The 12,202-nt window shown below is 37.2% G+C and overlaps 1 protein-coding gene across 1 annotated transcript; it reads left to right on the top strand.

The window, feature by feature from the left end:
- The first annotated feature begins 588 nt into the window (after positions 1-588).
- cyth4b (cytohesin 4b) lies at positions 589-6,998 on the top strand. Its single transcript, XM_030132390.1, has 5 exons — positions 589-601; positions 914-990; positions 1,097-1,168; positions 5,753-5,907; positions 6,613-6,998. Exons 1-5 carry the CDS (start codon positions 589-591, stop codon positions 6,692-6,694), a joined length of 399 nt encoding a protein of 132 aa, XP_029988250.1. The 3' UTR covers positions 6,695-6,998.
- Positions 6,999-12,202: the final 5,204 nt, after the last annotated feature.

The following is a 12,202-nucleotide window of genomic DNA, read 5'->3' as shown; positions in this document are numbered from 1 at the left end:
AGGTGGAGGCTTTAAACCAGGGCTGTCAAACATGCGTCCAGGGCCCAAATGTGTCCCCCCAAAGGTTCCAGTCCCACCCCTGGGATGAATGTACACAGTGTTTAAATTCCACAGTCCAGGCTGTGGAAGTCATGTTAGTGTGGGTTCCACATCCAGACCAATCTGATCTACAGTCCAATAAGAACAGCAGAAGAACCCACACAGAAGAACCACTGCAGATTTACTACTGGGTTTGATGGGAAGGAAAAAAAGTACATTATGTCTGTAAATAATGACAACTACAAATGTTTGTCTTTGTTTTAGTGCAAAAAATCACATTAAATTGTGAAACTCTTTCCATTTCCAAACTCTCCTGTACCAATAAACTGTGACTAACCTGAACAAATGTGTCCAACCTGAAATGTCTGTATTAAATTCAGTCCAGTTTGAACTCTTTTCTTCCTGTTCCTCAGTGTTTAGTGTCTTTGCAGATCTGATCCAGAATGCACATGGACTAATGAGAAGTGGAGGAAGAAGACTGAGAAAATTACACTGATTTATCTGAAGATATTTCAGTTTTTTCAGGTTATTCACATCCTTTTTGTTTGAATGGTTTATGAAAGTGAGTATTTTCATAATTCCGTGGGTTTTTTTGCACTAAAACAAAGACAAAAATTCTGAGTTGTCATAATTTCTGGGTTCTTCTGTTCTTATTTGACTGCTTGGGTCCACTGCAGATCAGATTGAGCTGAATGTGGAACCTGACAGAACAGGAGTTTGAGAACCCTGGTTTAACACAAACCATTTTAGGCGTTCTGTCTCTAACTGCACTTTTACTGTTTTATTATGTCTTTGATCAATGCTGTATATGTGCAAAATAAATCAATAAAAATCAATAAATCATATTAATCTCAGTTCTTTCTGTGTGTTTCAGGAGGTCGAGTGAAGACGTGGAAGAGGAGATGGTTCATCCTGACTGACAGCTGCCTGTACTACTTTGAATACACCACAGTAAATATGGACTGTCACGTACTGAGGACTGCGTCTGCTTGGACTCCGCCTTCTCCACTCTCACTCCTTTAACTCATTCTTTTGTCTTTTTGTGCGTCTGCTGCAGGACAAAGAACCCAGGGGCATCATTCCTTTAGAGAACCTTTGTGTTCGAGAAGTACCGTATCCTCGCAAACCTGTAAGATATGTTTGTTTCTTTCCAGTTCAGGTGTACTTTTACTTTTACTCCAGTCGACGTACAGCTGCTTCACACTCAGAGTTGCCAGATGGGAGATGACACATTATCGTTATTACCAGAAGCTTCAGATGATCGTAGTTTGAGGAAAATGATCGTCCATACTTGATTTACTGTTACTCAGAACCATATGCATCAGTCAAACATGAGTCCAGACGCTGTGTCGTCTGTGTTCTAATGCAGTTGGACCTTTACATAAACTAACACAGGAGTTTCAAACACATGTTCTTTCAGGTTCCACATTCAACCCCATGTCATCTGCAGTGGACCGAACCAGTAAAATGAGAACAGAATAACCTGTAAATAATGACAACTGACAATTTATGTCTGTGTTTTAGTGCAAAAAACCCCATTAACCTCCTCAGACCCAGCTATGCACTGTAAAAAAAAAACAGTAAAAAAAAAACAAAAACAGTATTATTCCAGCAGCAGGGGTGCCAAAAAAATCCTGTAAAATAACGGAAAATAACCATCTGATAAAAATACAGTCATTTTCCATTTTAAAATACATTTTTTTTTGCCCTAATTTTACATGAGATTTTGCATATTTTTTGGACTTTTTAATGTTTAATAAAGAATATTTACATGTATTAAAACAATCCAATTCCCTATAAATATATGTATAAACTAGAAGCACTCGGAGAGCGCAGACCTCCGCCAAGGCTGATCAGTGCCCCCCCCCACCCCACCCCTGATCACCACTAAAATGTAATCATTTCTTCCTTATCCCATTTCCAGCAAACCCTGAAAATTTCATCCAAATCTGTCCATAACTTTTTGAGTTATGTTGCACACTAACGGACAGACAAACAAACAAACAAACAAACAAACAAACAAACAAACCCTGGCCAAAACATAACCTCCTTGGCGGAGATAATAATTTTCAGTCAGACTCAGTTGTCCAATCCACTGATAAAAACTGTATTTGCACAGTTTATCAGTGCTTATACATGTTCTACATTCACAAAAATACATTTATTCCACATTTTTGTTGTGAAACCTCCTGTAATTACACAAGATATTTGTCAATGAACAAACAAGTCTGGTTCAACTGACAGAACTAATACTTCTGTTACCGTTAACTGTCAGTAATTTTATCTGGTTTTATTATTTATTTACAGTATTAAACTTTAAATTAACAGTTTAATCTCATAAATAGAAAAGAAATATTTGTGAAATTACAATAAATTTGCAAATGTATTTGAACTGTATTTTTCTGTGAACAAAGAAAACATTTCTTTTAAAAAATGGAAATTTTCTGTTTCGTCACAGTTACAGTTTTTTCCTGTTCTTTTCCATTTGACATGTAAAATCACAGTCTGTTTTTGTCATTTCATTGATATTTTCCTGTATCTGAAAAATACAGGAAAAATCTGTAAAATAAACAGTGAAAATTATGTTAAATTACAGATTTTTTTTTACAGTGTGGGTTTTCTGTCCATGTTTCTGTTCAAGAGTTTCACAACTTTTTACAAAAAAAGGACAAGAAAACTGTCCACCACAAAGGACAATCCATAAAAAAATTAAAAACTGCATCTGAAAAAAACTGTTGCATCATGATGTCTCCAATATAAGCACTGATTGAATAAAAAACAAAAAAAAGCTGGTGCTTTGCTGACATTTCCTGGATCTGAGGAGGTTAAATTCTGAAAATACTTACTTTTATAAACTATCCAAACACAAAAGAGTAACCTGAAAAAACTGACATTTCTTATGAAAAATAAGTGAAATTTTAACAATAGTATACTTCAACTTCTCATTTCTACATGTGCATTAAGGATTGTTTATACTATCATGTAGCATGAAGAGATTTTTTTTTCTCGTCAATAACTGTCTTAATTTTCAAAGTCAAAATTGTTTAAAAAAAAAAACAACAAAAACAAGCAAACAACATTTTGCATCATCATGTGTGACATTCATCAAAGGATTGTCTTTTCTACAAATTACTTTTTCATCCATTTAGGTTAAAATTGACCTTAATGTTGAGAAAATGTGCAATAATGCAAAGAAAAAAAGAATAATTCCTCTGATAATTCTTCTAAAATGGGTTAAAACCATAGTAACAGAATGGATTTGAAATGTGTCTGATGTAAAAATATTTGTCTAAACCAACCCAGTGGAGGTGCTGCTGAGTCTTCTGGGTGATTATCCACAGGCGCTCTTTGGAAACTTTATTAGAGTCAAAAACATTCACATACGCATGCAAGATTTCAAACTATATTCCAAGGTACACTGTAGGATTTAAGTACACTGTAGGATTTAAGTACACTGTAGGATTTAAGCACACTGTAGGATTTAAGTACACTGTAGGATTTAAGTACACTGTAGGATTTAGGTACACTGTAGGATTTAAGTACACTGTAGGATTTAGGCACACTGTAGGATTTAAGTACACTGTAGGATTTAAGTACACTGTAGGATTTAAGTACACTGTAGGATTTAGGCACACTGTAGGATTTAAGTACACTGTAGGATTTAAGTACACTGTAGGATTTAAGCACACTGTAGGATTTAGGCACACTGTAGGATTTAGGTACACTGTAGGATTTAAGCACACTGTAGGATTTAGGTACACTGTAGGATTTAAGCACACTGTAGGATTTAAGCACACTGTAGGATTTAGGTACACTGTAGGATTTAGGTACACTGTAGGATTTAAGCACACTGTAGGATTTAGGCACACTGTAGGATTTAGGTACACTGTAGGATTTAGGTACACTGTAGGATTTAAGCACACTGTAGGATTTAGGTACACTGTAGGATTTAAGTACACTGTAGGATTTAAGTACACTGTAGGATTTAAGCACACTGTAGGATTTAGGTACACTGTAGGATTTAGGTACACTGTAGGATTTAGGTACACTGTAGGATTTAAGCACACTGTAGGATTTAGGTACACTGTAGGATTTAGGCACACTGTAGGATTTAAGGACACTGTAGGATTTAGGTACACTGTAGGATTTAGGTATACTGTAGGATTTAAGCACACTGTAGGATTTAGGTACACTGTAGGATTTAGGTACACTGTAGGATTTAGGTACACTGTAGGATTTAAGCACACTGTAGGATTTAGGTACACTGTAGGATTTAGGTACACTGTAGGATTTAAGCACACTGTAGGATTTAGGTACACTGTAGGATTTAGGCACACTGTAGGATTTAGGTACACTGTAGGATTTAGGCACACTGTAGGATTTAAGGACACTGTAGGATTTAAGCACACTGTAGGATTTAAGCACACTGTAGGATTTAGGTACACTGTAGGATTTAGGTACACTGTAGGATTTAAGCACACTGTAGGATTTAGGTACACTGTAGGATTTAGGTACACTGTAGGATTTAAGCACACTGTAGGATTTAAGCACACTGTAGGATTTAGGTACACTGTAGGATTTAGGTACACTGTAGGATTTAAGCACACTGTAGGATTTAGGTACACTGTAGGATTTAAGGACACTGTAGGATTTAGGTACACTGTAGGATTTAGGTACACTGTAGGATTTAAGCACACTGTAGGATTTAGGTACACTGTAGGATTTAGGTACACTGTAGGATTTAAGCACACTGTAGGATTTAGGTACACTGTAGGATTTAAGCACACTGTAGGATTTAGGTACACTGTAGGATTTAAGCACACTGTAGGATTTAGGTACACTGTAGGATTTAGGCACACTGTAGGATTTAGGTACACTGTAGGATTTAGGTACACTGTAGGATTTAAGCACACTGTAGGATTTAGGTACACTGTAGGATTTAAGCACACTGTAGGATTTAGGTACACTGTAGGATTTAAGCACACTGTAGGATTTAGGTACACTGTAGGATTTAGGTACACTGTAGGATTTAAGCACACTGTAGGATTTAGGTACACTGTAGGATTTAGGTACACTGTAGGATTTAAGCACACTGTAGGATTTAGGTACACTGTAGGATTTAGGCACACTGTAGGATTTAGGTACACTGTAGGATTTAGGCACACTGTAGGATTTAAGGACACTGTAGGATTTAAGCACACTGTAGGATTTAAGCACACTGTAGGATTTAGGTACACTGTAGGATTTAGGTACACTGTAGGATTTAAGCACACTGTAGGATTTAGGTACACTGTAGGATTTAGGTACACTGTAGGATTTAAGCACACTGTAGGATTTAAGCACACTGTAGGATTTAGGTACACTGTAGGATTTAGGTACACTGTAGGATTTAAGCACACTGTAGGATTTAGGTACACTGTAGGATTTAAGGACACTGTAGGATTTAGGTACACTGTAGGATTTAGGTACACTGTAGGCTGTATTTCAAAGATTACCATGGAGTAATTTTTACAGTATAATATTTTACACAAATCCTACAGTGTGCCTTGGAATATTTTTTGAAATCTTGCATGCTTATGTGGATTTTTTTGACTCTAAATAGTAAAAATATTTGTGTTAAAATGTTGGGAATAGCAGATATTGTCAGTGTCCCTGTTTGTGTGCAGGTGTTTGTCCCAGACACATGACTGACCAGTGCTTGTGTTTCCATCAGTACTGTCTGGAGCTGTTCAACCCAAACAGTCCAGGACAGAAGATCAAAGCCTGTAAAACAGAGACGGACGGCAGAGTGGTGGAGGGCAAACACCAGTCCTACACCATCTGTGCATCCAGCGCAGAGGAGAGAGACTCCTGGATCGAAGCCATCAGGTCACTGCGCTGACTTTAACCCTAACCCTAAACCTAATCCTAAACTTAAACCTAAACTTAAACCTAACCCTAAAGTTAAACCTAACCCTAAACTTCACCCTAACCCTAAACCTAACCCTAAAGTTAACCCTAAACCTAAACTTAACCCTAAACTTAAACCTAACCCTAAACTTAAACCTAACCCTAAACCTAACCACTAATCACATTAGCTGCTAATTGCGCTAATTGCTAACCCTAACCCAAAACTCGACCCTAACTGCTAATGGTGCTAGCCACTACTAATTGTGCTAGCTGCTAATCGTGCTAATGACGTGCTATTTTACACTGTGTAAACATACACTCTGAAAGCTTATAATGTGCACAGAAAAGACGCTAATTAAAAGTGGTGTGTTATCTGTACGCAATTCATGACATCACATTGTATTCCAATAGGACCTTTTTCTTGTTTGTGTGATTTTCTTCTTCTTGAGTGTGTTTTTTTTCTTGTTCACAACTTTTAACTTTTAATTGTTTTTTTTTTTCTTTTTGAACATAAATGCGCATCCATGTCTTTCAGACACTATAACAAAACTTTTGCACACAATCTGGTAGTGTTTATGTTTTGTTTTGTTTGGGCCGGATCGGACCCTCTGGCGGGCTGGTTTTGGCCCGCGGGCCTCATGTTTGACACCTGCAATTTATAATAATGTGTGTTTGTTCGAACAGAACCAGTATCACCAAGGATCCGTTCTACGACTTGGTCTGCGTTCGCAAGAAGAAGGTGATAAACCAAACTCCGCAGGACTGAGGCGTCCACCGGCCCATGGACGTTTACGCTCAAACCCGAACCCGAACCCTGTTCCTGTCCCTAACCCGAACCCATGAACAGACGATTAGGACTCAAACCCAACACGGACCCTGAGAAGTTCAGAACAGACACTGACAGGAGACCACCGAGTCCAAGGAGGACACCTGTGACCACGTATGACAGTGTTCCAGGTCAGATTTAGGACCACATATGAAAGTGTTCCAGGTCAGATTTAGGACCACATATGAAAGTGTTCCAGGTCAGATTTAGGACCACATATGAAAGTGTTCCAGGTCAGATTTAGGACCACATATGAAAGTGTTCCAGGTCAGATTTAGGACCACATATGAAAGTGTTCCAGGTCAGATTTAGGACCACATATGAAAGTGTTCCAGGTCAGATTTAGGACCACATATGAAAGTGTTCCAGGTCAGATTTAGGACCACATATGAAAGTGTTCCAGGTCAGATTTAGGACCACATATGAAAGTGTTCCAGGTCAGATTTAGGACCACATATGAAAGTGTTCCAGGTCAGATTTAGGACCACATATGAAAGTGTTCCAGGTCAGATTTAGGACCACATATGAAAGTGTTCCAGGTCAGATTTAGGACTACATATGACAGTGGTCTGGGTCAGATTAGTGCTGTTCAGACCGTCTTTAACAGACCAGATCCAGGTCACATATAAATTAAATTTGCGCCCCGTTTGCCTGCGGTGTGAGCGTCGCCACAGCGTCAGCGGTGACAGATGTTCACTGGTTGGATGGCCGACATGAGCAGATTCCATGACAGTATTAATGAAGAACAGAATCTTTGTTTTTTTTTTTCTTTGGTTATTTGTTTTGTTCTCATTTTTTAACGGCTGTGTATTTATTATAAAAATACAAACAAAGTGCATGTAATAACAATTTTATGTACAGTGTGATGGGACTGTTACATGATTGAACCTGAATGACCCCTGGGCCCCCCTTTGGGACAGTGAGGCCTGTACCTGTGCCCCTGCTGGTCCCTGCTCCCCTACCAGTATCAGCAGTTGCTTTTCCATTGGACACCTATGCTAACCTTTACCAGTATTTACTGAATCGACTTAATATTTACTGTTTTTATTCATAAAAACACGAGTGTGTAATGTTGGTTTGTCCGTTCAGTCCCAGATGTGCTGATAGTTTCTTTTTTTCTGCCAGACGTCAGTACAAGTCCTTCCATAAACAGGAACAGAAATATGGATCAGTTTTGCACAAAATACCAATGTCACTGAAAAACCACCTCTGGAAAGTGCAAAAAATTTCCATTGAAAAATGAGTTTTGACCAAATTGTCATTTTTCTGTCCATCCATCCATCCATCCATCCATCCATCCATCCATCCATATGCCCACCCTACAGATGAAACTCATGTGGACCCCCTTTATCCAGGACCTGGTCCTTTTGGTTCTGACCCAAAGCTCATGACCGTAGGTGAGAGTAGGAACATAGACTGACCGTAAATGGAGAGCTTCACCGTTCGTCTCAGACCGATACAACGACCGCACGTCTTTTTTCCATTAGGCCAATTTTTATGCTCAAGTTATATTCGCGCAATTTGAGTTTCAATGAAAAAGTGACCACTATCTGCTGACCTCAGCTGTAGTAGCTCCTCCCTTCTGTTGCCACAACCAATGAACTGACCCAGATGACCTGGAAAATGGAGGTCAACATTGGCGTCCAAATTTGATCAGTCAGTCCCGATTTGACCTTGAAAATGAAGGTCAAGTCCAACGGCCAAAGACTGTTGGATAGTTGGACCTCCATACTGTAGACGTAGAGCAGCAGAGGCCCAGGGGTGAGTCCCCCTGACCCTGATGGACCAGAGGCCCAGGGGTGAGTCCCCCTGACCCTGATGGACCAGAGGCCCAGGGGTGAGTCCCCCTGACCCTGATGGACCAGAGGCCCAGGGGTGAGTCCCCCTGACCCTGATGGACCAGAGGCCCAGGGGTGAGTCCCCCTGACCCTGATGGACCAGAGGTGAGTCCCCCTGACCCTGATGGACCAGAGGCCCAGGGGTGAGTCCCCCTGACCCTGATGAACCAGAGGCCCAGGGGTGAGTCCCCCTGACCCTGATGGACCAGAGGCCCAGGGGTGAGTCCCCCTGACCCTGATGAACCAGAGGCCCAGGGGTGAGTCCCCCTGACCCTGATGGACCAGAGGCCCAGGGGTGAGTCCCCCTGACCCTGATGGACCAGAGGCCCAGGGGGGGTCAATCCAATTCCACTGTAAATATTTCTGCCCAGTAGGCGACTAAAGGTCTGTTTCTGGTTCGACCAGGGGAATAAAATGCTTCTGTTTGTAAATAGATAAATATTTGTACACTTTTTTGGGATTTCCTCTATTTTTAAATTGTTTATGATGGACTCAGTGGTGGTCTACCGGGACCAGCAGGCCCCTGTAAGAAATAAAAGAAATGAAGTATCTGTAAAGTGTCTTTATTGAGGACTGAGTCACACTGTCAGACCAGATAAATTGAGTTTACCTAAAACATCAAAGGTAACTCGTTGCCTTAAAAAATGTAAGTGCTGAGTAATGAAAACTTGAGTGTATTCAACTGAAATGCTTGATTTGAACGGAATTACTATTTTAAGTCCAACACACTAAATGTTAATTTAACTTAAAATCTGTGGCAGTGTCAGTTGTTTTGTAGAATCATTAGACTGAATATCATCAGTTCATTGGACTCAATTCCAAGTTGATTTAAAATAAACGTATTGCAATATAAATTGCTTTGTAAAATTATTCAGCTTCATATAATGTAGTGCAGTTAGAAGTTAAGACAAAGTTTGCTCAATGTAATCAGCCAGTACAGACAGTGCTTTGAAGTTGGTGAGGTTGAAAGTTTCACATTGAACTGAAACAGTTACAGCTGAACAGCAACTCCATGGTGCAGATGCACAAAAATACAAACAAACCCAAAAAGGCCAATACACACTGACACACACACATTCAGTCCACATGAACACTAACAGCACAACCCACTGAACCCTGCAGAAAAACAACACATTTACAACTACAGCAACAAGACCCACAATGCACTGCACACATACAAAGGTGTGGTCAGGACTCAAACTGAGGGATTTAAATCCATTCATCTGAAACTGTTTCTGTACTTTAGACTGTGTCTACAAATGAGTAGAATATACTGAACATTTTAAAGGAATGGACTCAAACTGAAATCGTTTAAGAACACTGGAATTAAAGCATTTTAGTAAAAACAAAGTCTGGGTTTACAGTGTAGTTTCAGTAGTGCCATGTGGACCCCGGTCTGTGTTTCTGTTGAATCCAGGTGTTTGTGTTCTGAACGGGTCTGGGATCCAAAACAGTAGGGACTAATGTCAGAACAGAGTTTTATATTATGGGATGGATATCCTACTGATTATCAGTACTGATGTTTCTGTGTCCGATCCTCATGTACAGCACATCTAAGGCAGGGTTCACACCTAAAGACAGTCAGGCTGGTTTTGTCCCCATTTTCCCCCTTCACAACCAAGGAACGCAAACCCCAGATTATCTTCTGTTTTATCAGATTATCTTCTGTTTTATCAGATTATCTTCTGTTTTATCAGATTATTTTCTGTTTTATCAGATTATCTTCTGTTTTATCAGATTATCTTCTGTTTTATCAGATAATCTTCTGTTTTATCAGATTATCTGATGTTTTATCAGATTATCTTCTGTTTTATCAGATTATCTTCTGTTTTATCAGATAATCTTCTGTTTTATCAGATAATCTTCTGTTTTATCAGATTATCTGATGTTTTATCAGATTATCTGATGTTTTATCAGATTATCTTCTGTTTTATCAGATTATCTTCTGTTTTATCAGATAATCTTCTGTTTTATCAGATAATCTTCTGTTTTATCAGATAATCTTCTGTTTTATCAGATTATCTTCTGTTTTATCAGATTATCTGATGTTTTATCAGATTATCTTCTGTTTTATCAGATTATCTTCTGTTTTATCAGATAATCTTCTGTTTTATCAGATAATCTTCTGTTTTATCAGATTATCTGATGTTTTATCAGGTTATTTTCTGTTTTATCAGATTATTTTCTGTTTTATCAGATTATCTTCTGTTTTATCAGATTATTTTCTGTTTTATCAGATTATTTTCTGTTTTATCAGATTATCTTGTTTTATCAGATTTTTTTCTTTTTTTATCAGATTATCTTCTGTTTTATCAGATTATCTTCTGTTTTATCAGATTATTTTCTGTTTTATCAGATTATCTGCTGTTTTATCAGATTATTTTCTGTTTTATTAGATTATCTGCTATTTTCTCAGATTATCTTCTGTTTTATCAGATTATTTTCTGTTTTATTACATTATCTTCTGTTTTATTAGATTATCTTCTGTTTTATCAGATTATCTTCTGTTTTATCAGATAATCTTCTGTTTTATCAGATTATCTGATGTCCTATCAGATTATCTTCTGTTTTATCAGATTATCTGCTGTTTTATCAGGTTATTTTCTGTTTTATCAGATTATTTTCTGTTTTATCAGATTATCTTCTGTTTTATCAGATTATTTTCTGTTTTATCAGATTATCTTGTTTTATCAGATTTTTTTCTTTTTTTATCAGATTATCTTCTGTTTTATCAGATTATCTTCTGTTTTATCAGATTATTTTCTGTTTTATCAGATTATCTGCTGTTTTATCAGATTATTTTCTGTTTTATTAGATTATCTGCTGTTTTCTCAGATTATCTTCTGTTTTATCAGATTATTTTCTGTTTTATTACATTATCTTCTGTTTTATTAGATTATCTTCTGTTTTATCAGATTATCTGCTGTTTTATCGGACTATCTTCTGTTTTATCAGATTATTTTCTGTTTTATCAGATTATCTTGTTTTATCAGATTTTTTTCTTTTTTATCAGATTATCTTCTGTTTTATCAGATTATCTTCTGTTTTATCAGATTATCTTCTGTTTTCTCAAATTATCTTCTGTTTTATCAGATTATCTTCTGTTTTATCAGATTATCTTCTGTTTTATCAGATTATCTGCTGTTTTATTGGACTATCTTCTGTTTTATCAGATTATTTTCTGTTTTATCAGATTATCTTGTTTTATCAGATTTTTTTCTTTTTTATCAGATTATCTTCTGTTTTATCAGATTATCTTCTGTTTTATCAGATTATTTTCTGTTTTATCAGAGTATCTGCTGTTTTATCAGATTAGTTTCTGTTTTATTAGATTATCTTCTGTTTTCTCAGATTATCTTCTGTTTTATCAGATTATTTTCTGTTTTATTACATTATCTTCTGTTTTATCAGATTATCTTCTGTTTTATCAGATTATCTTCTGTTTTCTCAAATTATCTTCTGTTTTATCAGATTATCTTCTGTTTTATCAGATTATCTGCTGTTTTCTCAGATTATCTTCTGTTTTATCAGATTATCTGCTGTTTTCTCAGATTATCTGCTGTTTTCTCAGATTATCTGCTGTTTTATCAGATTATCTGATGTTTTATCA

Source organism: Sphaeramia orbicularis, chromosome 1 (assembly GCF_902148855.1).
Source record: "Sphaeramia orbicularis chromosome 1, fSphaOr1.1, whole genome shotgun sequence".
NCBI classification, from domain to species: Eukaryota; Metazoa; Chordata; class Actinopteri; order Kurtiformes; family Apogonidae; genus Sphaeramia; species Sphaeramia orbicularis.
Note: the sequence above shows the minus strand (reverse complement) of the source record. Positions and strands in the feature narration are given on the sequence as shown.